This window comes from Nicotiana sylvestris, chromosome 9, assembly GCF_000393655.2.
Source record: "Nicotiana sylvestris chromosome 9, ASM39365v2, whole genome shotgun sequence".
In the NCBI taxonomy this organism is placed as follows: domain Eukaryota; kingdom Viridiplantae; phylum Streptophyta; class Magnoliopsida; order Solanales; family Solanaceae; genus Nicotiana; species Nicotiana sylvestris.
The window spans coordinates 172,239,146-172,251,255 of record NC_091065.1 but is presented as its reverse complement, the minus strand read 5'-3'; the positions used below and the strand labels follow the sequence as shown (position 1 = coordinate 172,251,255).

General features: G+C 39.0%; 1 protein-coding gene across 1 annotated transcript; it reads right to left on the bottom strand.

Moving 5' to 3' along the window:
* Positions 1–11,258: 11,258 nt before the first annotated feature.
* Positions 11,259–11,759, bottom strand: LOC138878606 (secreted RxLR effector protein 161-like). Its single transcript, XM_070158298.1, has one exon. It carries the CDS (start codon positions 11,757–11,759, stop codon positions 11,259–11,261), a length of 501 nt encoding a protein of 166 aa, XP_070014399.1.
* Between the last annotated feature and the right edge of the window lie 351 nt (positions 11,760–12,110).

Here is a 12,110-nt window from a genome sequence, read left to right as displayed (position 1 = left end):
ACTCTTTGAATTCCTTCCATGCATTCATATGCGCCCATGAGCGCTCCGTATCAGCTGTGCATTGACGACTTGTGATTTTTATAGACGAGGTGCGAGATATGATTTCTGTGTGCGGATGATGGGCCTGTCGGGAGGACTTGAGGTCGGGTGTTGACTATATCTTGAGCGCAGGGATTTTGGTTGTGTGAGCACGTGCTTTTTGACTTATATGTCCAGTAGTGTCCCTATTAGTGGAATTTGTGGCTGGATGAATACGTGACGAGTATGATGTGACTGCGAGATGTGTTCATATGGATTGAAGGTGACAAGAAGGGTTTTCTTGGGGTATGGAAAGGGCTATCGGGTGCTTGATTTCTGTTTTGTTGTGATGCATAGTCTCGAGTTATGAGTGTATTGAAGGATCCTTCATGTTATTTAATTGTGGAACAAATTAATTTCTTATGACTTGTTGATAAGTTCAAAATCAGGACGATTAAGTAATTGCGTAGTAGCTGTGACTGTGAAAGCGTATGGAAAGATGTCAGTTTAAGGCTAAGCAGGTGGGTAATCTCTTACGGGGTGTCCTGAGGTTGTGTTATCCCTATGTTGTCTTGTAGCGAGTTCTCGTTTACCAACGAATTATGTGTTGCAGTTTGAGTTTGGATCACTTATGATAGAGTTGGCTTGACTGTTACAAGGGGGAATGCAAGATTTGCGGACAATTCGAGATATTAGATGGTTTGGGTCACATGAGATTATAAAGGATTTAGTTGGATCTCACTGCGGTATTTTGGCAGTAATAGAGTATGGGCATCGTGAGTTATTGTGTGTTTTGATCTATGGCTTTGAGCCAAGTAGGGGAGTCTGCTATTGATAAGTTGATTGCACAACTATGTGTCGTATTGGTTTCAGTTTGAGGTATACTTGCGAATAAGTTATGTTCTGCAGAGGGTGAGATCGAGGATGACTCGAGTAAAGGAATTTCTGGATACGGGTTGTATTATGCTTCATGGGTATATAAGAATCATGAAATGATTTGAGTGTTATTGGTGAAAGATGTAGTGCGCATAGAGTAGGAATCTACTCGGTTGCTTAGAAGTGTGGATTACTTCTTAGGGTGTTGGTGTGCAAATGGAACATAGGTCGTTCGGTCCGTTTGGGCGATGCAATTGAGACTTGAGTGGAGTGGATGACTCTCGAGGATGGTTCTAATGAAATCAAGGTTTATACATGGCAATTGAGAATGTTGCGGATTTATATATGGCGAGAAGCTGAGAGTTACATTGGATGGTGTCGAGACTCGCAATATTTTTATATCACTATGGATTCTATATTCAGGACTAGGAAGGTAAGATGAACAACTTTAAATTCATAGAAGGTCTCTTCAGAGTGGGTATCTCGGTTTGTGGTACTTTTGGGGTGCTTAAGAGAGCATTCAATAGCTTATGACCCTTAGGGCGATGTGGTTTTATGCTAGGGTCTCGTGTGGTGAGTCTTGGTTGATGATTGTGGTGTTATGGCAAGGAGAAGTTTCAATTTGAAGGTAATTCAGAATGAACTCAGAGAAATGGGACAGCTTGGTAGTAGGTTGGATCGGCATGGTAATGGATATAATCGGTTCTTTGGGTGCTTATGATGTGGTGGGTTTCTACCGGTGTTTCATGGAAATGCTCTTGGGTTTTGGTGAGCTATGTAGCTTGGTTGAATTAGAGGGATTCAGTCCTAACAATTTAGTTTTGTGCAAATTGGATTTGGAGAGTTCTTGATGGTTCCTACCATGGTTAGAGATGTATATTTCCTACTGGCGTGAGGAGCATATGATGTGTGAAATCAAATGGAAGGTCCTTGGATAATTGAGTATGTAGTTGCTTGTGTCTCAGAGTGGATTACGAAGTTCTCGTATTTTTAATAGGGTGGCATGGTATATGCGGTATATTGGGTAGGATTGAGATTTGCATGTGTAAGGTCACAGTTTAGTTTTAGAGGGAAAGACTTGAATTCTTAGGCAGCATAGGAGATCTCAGGTGACTAGGCAAATGATATTACAATTTGGTATTACTTGAGAGTATACATTTCAGGAGGTGCACTGTGTTTTAATTTATGGACACTTCATTGGTATTGTGGTACTCATCTAATTGATCGACTGCTGACAGTTAGATTTATGATGTGGCACAGAAGAATTATAGAAGTATTCCTTATAGGATGATCGTGTATTGGAGAAATATTAGACATTCAGGCGGTGGAGTCGGGATCAGATATGATGATTTGTGGGTTCTATGGATTTGGAGACTGGAAGTTCTCATGAGTGGATTGTTTTGTGGTTGTGGATTGTGAAAATGTAGCCAATGTTAGTCAGAGAGTAGTATGTGTTGTGATTCAGTCATTGTGGACTTTCGGAGGGTTATTTATTTATTGTGGGTGGCCGGAGTTGATTTGGGGTCCATTGGTAGGCCCAATACGGATGTGTGTTCTGCACCTAGTTAGATTGGTTAGCTCCAAACTGCTATTGTTGAGGGATGTTCCATTCAGTTGTTGTTGAACTTATTTGTGTTCTGAAATGATCTGTGAGTTACCCTTCTATGTTACGAGGAGTTGTGATTCGTTGGTTACATACACACATGGTGCAGTTCTATTTGGGCTTTATAGTGAAGATTTGAGCAAGATGGGTATTTGAGTACCGTGTGATTGATTGCGCGTTGGCTATGTTCTTTTTGGATAGTGGCATTGTGTTATTTGCTCTCCGTGATTATGGTTATGCAATTTGGGTACTTGATGTCGAATTTTTAGTGGTTATGGATTTTGAGCAGGGTCGCTCGAGGTATATAATATGGACCAGCATTTGGATGAGGTCATTGGGCTTAGAATGGATACTATCGGAATTGATTACAACATGATTGGAAGAATATTGTTGCTGATCGGCTTAGAAATTTGCTATAGTTTCTATCAAAGGAGAGGGAGTTCCACAACTTGATCTGACGAATGGTTATGAGTTTCTGCGTGTTTCTTTCATCGTGGTCAATATATGAAGGAGTTAGAACGATACTTTGTTTGATAAGTGGTTTATTACCGGTATTGGGTATTTTGAGCAGCTACTATGATTAAAAATTATCGCTATGAGTGTTTGAGTTATGGGGTGTATCATGTGATTTCATCTTGCGTTATGGCTATGGCTGGATACAGCTTGTTCGGACTTATACAATGTGTAGATGCGAGATTCTGATCTTATAGAAAATTCCGAACGTGAAAATTGGATTCTAAGGCTTGTGGGCTAGGTTGGATTAAGAAATTTCAGTTATATTGTGTTTTCAGACCTATATGGGATAGGATGACGTGGCATCACCCCCGGGTATGTGCTTGGTAAGGTTACACGGCGATTTGATGGCTTTTGGAACAACTCTAGGCACGTTCGAGGACGAACATATGTTTAAGTGAGGGAAGATATAATGATCCGACCAGTCGTTTTGAGCATTTGCACTTTGTTTAGTTGTTTGAGTGCATGAGTAGCTCCGTATGATGTATTATAACTTATGTGAATCGTCGGTTTTGGTTTTCAGGTTATTCGGAATTGATTTGGAAGGATGATTCTCAGCTAGAAGCTTTAAATTTGAAAGGTTTGACCAAGTTTTGACTTTTTAGTATTTGAGCTCTGATCAGATTTCTGATGGTTCTGTTAGCTCTGTTGGGTGATTTTGGACTTAGGAGTGCGTTCGTATTATGGTTTGGAGGTCCGTAGTAGAATTTGGCTTGAAATGGCGAAAGTTGGAATTTTTGAAAGTTTGACCGGGAGTGAACTTTTGATATCGGGGTCAAATTTCGATTCTAGAAGTTGGAGAAGGTCCCTAATGTCAAATGTGACCTGTGTGTAAAATTTGAGGTCAATCAGACGTGATTTGATGGGTTTCGGCATCTGTTGTGGAAGTTGAAGTTTCGAAGTTCAATAATTTCGAATTGAGGTGTGATTCGCCGTTTCGATGTTGTTATGTGTGTTTTGAGGCCTCGATTTGGTCCATGTTATGTTATGGGACTTGTTAGTATATTTGGATGGGGTCCCGAGTGGTTCAGGTGAGTTTCAGACGAGGTTCGGATCATTTTCATTCTATGTTGCATTGCTGAAGATTTTCTAGTTCTGGTATAACCGCACCTGCAGAGTGTTGAGCGCAGGTGCGGAGCCGCAAAAGAGGCAGTTCCATCGCAGAAGCAAGAGAGGAGTTGGGCGTGAGGATCTCAGGTGCGGGTGCTTGGACGCACATGCACAACCATAGATGCGGTTAGAGTGCGCAAAAGCGCGATCGCAGGAGCGGCACAAGGACTGCAGGTGTGAGGTCTTGCTAAGTGAGGTTGTTTCATAGAAGCGAGGAATTACCGCAAAAGCAATGGTCACAGATGCGACAATTTGACCGCAAATGTAGTATAGTAGGGCAGGGTTATAAAAATCGAGAGTTTTGGTCATTATTCATATTTTGAGATGTCGGACTCGGATTGAGGTAATATTTGAAGCAAATTTCATCAGAAGAATTGGGGTAAGTATTTTCTACTCATTGTTTTTATCACATTTCATGAATTTATCTTCATTTTTGGCAATTGGTCGATGAATTATAAGGAGAAATTTGGGGTTTTGGCTTAAAGTTTCATAATAGGAGTTTTTGAGTTTTGAACACCGATTTGAGTCGGATTTGAGTGGAACTAGTATGGTTGAACTCATAATTGTATAGATTATCAGATTTTGTGAGTTTTGTCGGGTTCCGAGGGGCGGGCCTGGGTTGGGCTTTTGGGCCAATTTTGGGTATAGATCTGATCTTTTACGATTGTATAGATCTGATCTTTTACGAGCAAGATTGGTTCCTTTAGCGTTGTTTGATGTATTTGAATTGTTATTGGTTAGTGTCGAGTCTTTCGGAGGTCGGGATGTGCGGGATGGCATCTTTGGAGCATCGCTTGGCTTGCTCGGCATTGGTATTGGCTCGTTCGAGGTAAGTAACTCTGCTAAACCTAGTGTTGAGGGTATAAGACCCCGAAATATATGCTATATGATTGATGTTGAGGTGACGCACATGTTAGGTGACGGGCATGTGGGCGTACACCCTATGAATTTGTGAGTCCATTGTTTAATGACACTATTTAGTGGCCCTATTTTGTTAATATCTGTGTTTTCACCATGTGATTAAGTAATTGATATGTACACCATGCTAGATATCCTGTTTAGGCTTTATGCTGATATTGTTGGGACCCATAGTGGTTGTTTCATGCTGTCATCTCATCGATTTCATTGATATTTCGTACTCAGTCACATTTATGCATTCATATCATGTCTCAGTCTCAGTTGTTACTTATTAATACATCATATCATTATCCCGGGTCATTTTTCATGACATTGTGAGTCCGTGGGTGAGACTTGAGAGATTGATGACTGAGTGAGGCCGAGAGCCTAATTATGAGAGACAGTTATGAGATCGGGCTGCACGTTGTAGTGGTTATATTGATGATTATGATAACACTTGGGCTGAAGGAGCCCCTCCGGAGTTTGTATACATCCCCAGTGAGCGCGAATAATATTATTGAGGGATGGATTTTCCTCGACATGGATTTGTCCGAAGTACTTCATACTTGGAGATGGATTTCTCTACAGGGTTGGATTGCCCTTTTTCCTCGATACTGGGTGACTTATAGTCAATGTTGTATATGTTCCGGGATGGATTTCCGTGGGCCGTATGGGCGATATATACAGTACCGGGTGGTTGAGCATGATGAGTGGAAAGTGTGCGACAGTAAGATTCAGTACTCTAAAAGTGTGGGTATATGATTCATCTCTGAGATACATGGTATTTGCATGCACATATGACATACAAGCATAGAGGTGCGTTTTTCCTCATGCTGTACGGTATCACGTCATTCATGATTCTTCATACATATTGATATGTGGGCAAAAAGAGGTATTTCACATTTGCTATCTGGAAAGAAAATAAAACATCTTCTTTACTGTGAAAAGGATTTTTAGATAAATTAAAGTTTTCAAACTATCTCATATTTTACGACGATTTTGGTATAGGAGTTGAGTTTTCACTGATATTCTTGAAAAGTAGAACTATTTTCGGAAAACTGTAAAAAAGCTTAGCATTTATATCTCTGAGTTGCTTTCTTATATGCTTTACGTTGTTATGAACTACTATTGGTTATTGTTGTTGGACCTGACCAATGTTCCAGCTCGTCACTGCTTTCAACCTAAGGTTCGGTTTATTACTTACTCATTACATGGGGTCGATTGTACTAATACTACTCTTCTGCACATTGCGTGCAGATGTTGGCTGTTGTTGTTGTTGTGCTCGATGGTTGTCGGATTGAAGATGTACCTGCGTTCCTGTTGTAGCTGCCTCGTGTTCATGGTAGCCATAGGATTTATGAAACTTTGTTTATGTACTTTTCAAACAGAAGATGTATTTACTTCATATCAGCTTGTAAACTCTATTCTTAGAAGCTCGTGATTTATTCCACCAGTCCTTGGGAAATGTATAAAATTCAGTTAACTTCTCTATTTAATTGTTTGATTAACTTCATTGGAATTGGATAGTTATTAGTTGGCTTACCTAGCGGGTTGAGTTAGGTGCCATCACGACTAATGGATTTTGGGTCGTGATAAAAACAGGGTGTTATTGCACGACATTATTGTTCCCATTTCATATGGCAATAAATTATTATTAGCTTTGTACTCAAATGTAATTAAGCTCTTCCTAAGTGAGAAGGGGAACCTTGGAGTAATGGTAAATTTGTCTTTCCGTGACCTAGAAGTCACGGGTTCGAGCCATGAAATCAGCCATTGATCCTTGCATCAGGTTAGTTTCCTATACTACACCCCCTTGGATTTCCGCCTTTCCTCGTATCCTGCATGAACATTAGATTCTTTGTGCACTGAACTGTCCCTTTTTGTCCTAAGTGGTAGCAATCCGATGGAGACTGATATTTTATACTTCAATACCATATAAGAGAGGGGAGGGGTGATTTGTGTGGTATCCACTTTTTCGCGTGCACTAATTATAGAAGGACCTGGTTCTTCTATGCGTTCCTTATTCTACTAGTGCGAAATAAATCAAGCAAAAAGTAAAGAACACAAGTATTTTTACGTGGAAAACACCTGGCTCAAAAGGTGAAAAAATCATAACCTACTTCCCAGTAGGATTTTTCCAAACACTTCACTGAAACATTGAGCAGAAGAACAATGTTTAGAAAACTCTGTAAACCTAAGGATTACCTCTGACCCTTGTGGCAACCAGTCTCAGGCTGTTGCGATAGCTTCAAGATAACTCTAACTTGAACAATACAACTCAAAGTACCTAGTACAAATGCTTCTAAGGAAGCTGAAAGGTACAACTCAAAAGCCCTACAACAATTGAACTAGAATAAAAGACAGACACTTGGAACTGGTTCTTCTATCTACTTCATGTAGATCTAGGTTCGCACACTTGAAACACACAGGAATTACTTGCAAAATGCCTTGCTATTTTGCTCTCAATTCTTGCTTAACTTCAGCATTTGTGCCTCATTTAAAAAAGAGAACCCAACTGAAATATATAGAGTTAATAGGATTAGGATTAACTAGAGTTCTAATGCTTTACTCTTCCTTGGTGGAAGAGCTCTGGTTAACTTCAATCTCTATATCTTCCCTTATCTAGGAGAGAGTTCTCTTCAAGTAATGAGTCATGCTCCTTATCAATTATGCAACCTTTTCGTTCAGAGAATATAAGATATAATGACTTATACTTATCCCCTTCACGTACATGCCTTGTGCTTGAATCTGCCCATGCCCTGTGCACACTGTCCATGGACCTGGTTCATGCATATGTTTCTTTATTAATAATCAAAACAACAAGACCCTAAGGCCAACAAATTCTCCATTTTTGATAATGACAAACTATGTACTCTTCATAAGCATGGAACATGTTTGAACTGAGCTCAACATCAATAGAATGTTAGAACACTTTCTATTTTAAAGTCACAAATCATCAAGGACCAGGTTTATTAGGTTATAAACATCACAGTCCAAAACAAAAGCACAACTTATCTTCCCCCTTTTGGCATCATCGAAAAGCTTCATACTTAAGCTATGTAACTAAATTTTAGCAGATCTTACTCATGGCCACTGAGGCTACTTCAAATGCGATCATGAATTCAAATTTTCTCTTATCAATCTAAGGATATTACCATCTAAGAAATATCAACAAACAATAAGAGCAAAAGCAATGATTATTATTGATAAGATTCTTCCACAAGGCATAAAATGAAATAAAAGTATTGAACCATGTCTTGGGGTCACTGGTTACAAACTAGGTTAGGAAGGGTTTAAGACTGGAAACACCAGGTTCTTGGTTTCTGGTTTGAAGCAACTTTAACACTTCTTGAAGAATGCCCTCATTATTTTCTTTCTCCTTTGCAAGCTCAGAACTGAGAGAGCCCCTCTGGGTTTCTACTTTAGCCAGCCTCTTCTTCAGCTTCTCAATTTCAGCAACCTTAGCCCAAGTCTCTTGTTCAAATGCTCTCACTTTGTTGTTTTTAGGCACCCTCTTGGATGAACTAGGTTCTTTGGGAGCAATAAGGACTTCATAGTCACAGTCAGTCAAGGTGTTGGCCCCAAAGTAATCTTTACTTGTGCTAACATCCCACTTCTTGAGAGGAACCTTAAAGTGAGCAAGCACATCAGTGAGTGTGAATGTATAGGGGATGACATGAGTTTTAATGCCATAGACCACCCTATTAAGGAGCTAGATGATGAACCATGACCAATTTATCTGCCTCCCACTATCAAAGAACTCCATAAGGACCAGGTCCATCAAGGTAGCAATGTGCTTGGGCAGAATCATTTTGTTGACAAATTCAAAGAGCACTTTCACTCTTATAAACAACCCTGATTTGTAGCTCTAAGTCCCTATCATCAATTTTTTTGGTGATGGCAAGTGAGGTAGATAGATTCTCTAGACTAGGAAACTTCAACTTTTTATAGTCATTTTAACCTTCAACAGGTATCCTTAGAATCTCTCCTAGCTTTTTATCATCAAAGCTCACCTTCACACTTTTCACTACACTGCTGACCCTTTCATTTTCGATTTAATAATTAGCAAAGAATTCCACAATTTCAGATCAATCTAACCTTTTTTCCAATTGAAGGACCATGTCCTTCCAGCCCCGAATCTCCAACTTCTCCAGCAGCAACACCATTCTTTCCTCTTCTAAATCAGTGAGGAGCCTCCCTTTCAGAATTGTTCTTTTCCAAACTTGACCACCTTGTCCTTTTCTTCATCAGCCTCCTCTTATATGCTCTCATCGTGCACAATTTGCACTTTTCTTGATTTCCTAACAAACCAAGTTCTTTTTGCCAAGGCAGAGCTCTCTATATCAACAGACTTTGCAGGAGGCTTCTTTTTAGAAGTCTTTACTTTTTGGTGCTTGGAATCACAACCTCCGCTTTCTCTAGCTCATCCTCATCATGAAGCACCAAGTTTATCTCCTATATCTCAATAGTTTCACTTGGTTCACCCATATTTTTCTTTCGTTTAGCCGCAACTTTCTTTTACTCTCAACTAAGGCCTTTTCTAGGTCAGCCTCACTCTGCTTTCTCTGACTCCTTGTAGTTCTTCCTCTTGAGGGAGGAGTCTCTATATGGATAGAAGATACAACCTTTCTCTTCCTACAATCCAAAGCAGTTCCAGGGATTTTAACTCCTGAACTTTTCTTCTTATTTGGAATGTAGCTATCAGACACTTTCTTCAGTAGGCCATGAAGGGATTCCTTCCTTGATGGTACATGTTCTTAGAACCATTTCCTCAGCCTAACCAACCCCTATGCTACACTAGAATATCTAGACCCACTTCCTCCTTCATCTCTCAGACTCTCTTCTTCTTCAACAACTTTCTCACTCTATAACAACATAGTTCATGTTTCTTCAGTCAGACGAACAGGAGTGGGTGAAGAAGATTCAGCCACTCCTCCTTCTTCCTTTCCCCTCACATCTACTTTAACACCCTCACTCACTTTTTATTTTTTCTTTTTTCCTTTTACCACCTATTTTTCAAGACTCCAATTCTACATTAGCAATAGTACCAACCAGAAAAAATCTTTTCTCAAGATTTTCAGCAACTTCAGAAATAACATCAGATGAAACTTTTAGCCCAGAAATTACATGTTTAGTTTCAAATGAAACTGATTCTTCCCCCTTAGTTGCAGACTTCAAGGACTCATTTGATTTTTGGGGTTCCTCTGCTTGACTGGCTTTAAACTTCTCATTTAGTTTCTTGGCTTGTTCATTACCATCTACTATTTTACGAGCAAGCATCTTGACATGCCCTTTCTTGGGAGTTTGGGTGGTTGAAGGTGTGGGTGCTGGTTCATTGGGTGGTGATGATGGGTTCTCAGATGTATTAGCCATTAGGTTAGTGTAAAAGGGTTGAGAGAATGATAAGAGAATTTGGAGTCTTGATTTTTAAAAGATTAGGAGTGAAGGAACAAGTAAGATCAAATAAATTTAAAGAGGGAAGAAATGGAGTGTATAATGGCTGCTTTTGAAGACTAGAAGTCTAATCAACTTGGGAGTGTCAGTTTGAAGAGACGTTGGACTCTTCTCCAAAAATTTAGGTAATTATGGCGCGTGGGTTTTTGTTTGGTGAAACTTGTTTGTTTGTAATAGATTGGTTCATAAAGAGGTTGGGATAAAGTGGGACTCTTTTTAGATCATGATCCAAATACAGTTATTTCAAAATATGCGGAGTGGAGAATATATACCTTATAACTTTTATGAACCAGGTTCTTCACTGAAAATTCTCTTGTGTAAAATTGAATTTTTCAAGAAAATAAAGGTAATATCATTAGATATCAGTGAGATATTTTAGCACATAGAACAAGAGTATACTAATAAAAGTACGATATTGAGCAATATCTAATCTAATTATTTACAAAATTCACAAATTATCTGACCGGTCATTGAGTTTCAACTGGTTCCTTTTAGGTGATCTTAGTCATCCCTAATTCTAACCTATTCCTTTCAAAGTGATCTTTACCTAGAGCTTTTGTGAAGATGTCAGCTATTTGCTTATTAGTAGTACAAAATTCCACAGTGATCAAACCCTTCTCAAAGTTGTCCTTCAAAAAATGATGCCTAACATCTATGTATTTAGTTCTTTTATGATGAGCCGGGTTCTTGGCATACTAATTGTACTAGTGTTGTCACAAAACATAGGGATACAACCTACATCAATTCTAAAATCTATTAATTGTTGCTTAATCCATAATAATTAAGCTCAATATGAGGCAGCAGCCACATACTCAGCTTCAACAGTAGGCAAAGCAATGGAGTTTTGCTTTTTGTTGGCCCAAGATACAAGACATGATCCAAGAAAGTGTGCCATACCTAAAGTGCTCTTTCTATCCACAAGAAATCCTACATAATCAGTATCAGCATATCCCACTAAATTGAAATCACTACCCTTTGGATACAATAGGCAAAGATCAGTGGTGCCTTTTAGGCATCTCAAAATCCTCTTGACAGTCTTTAAGTGAGACTCCTTTGGATTTTCCTGGAATCTAGCACCAAGGACTACACTAAAAATAATGTCTGGTCTACTAGGAGTGAGATATAACAGAGAGCCAATTATTCCCCTATACATCTTCTGATCAATAGATAAACCATGTTCATCCAAATCCAATTTCGTGGTTGTTGCTATAAGAGTGTCAATTTCTTTGGAATCTTCTATTTTAAACCTTTTGAGCAACTCTTTCACATGCTTTTGCTGATGGATCATAGTTCCATTTGAATTTTAATTAATTTGTAAGCCTAAAAAGAAATTAAGCTCATCCATCATACTCATTTCAAATTCACTTCCCATTAGATTAGCAATTTTTTTACTTAACCTATGAGTTGTTGCTCCAAAGATTATATCATCAACATATATCTGAACTACATAAAGATCTTTACCTTTTTCTTTCAAAAATAAATTATTGTCAATTTTGACTCTCTTGTAGACATGCTCAAGCAAGAATTTAGATAATCTTTTATACCATGCTCTTGGAGCCTGCTTGAGCCTATAAAGTGCCATGTCGGACTTGTACACATGATCAGGACATTCTTTTCTTTCAAAACCAGGAGGTTGCTT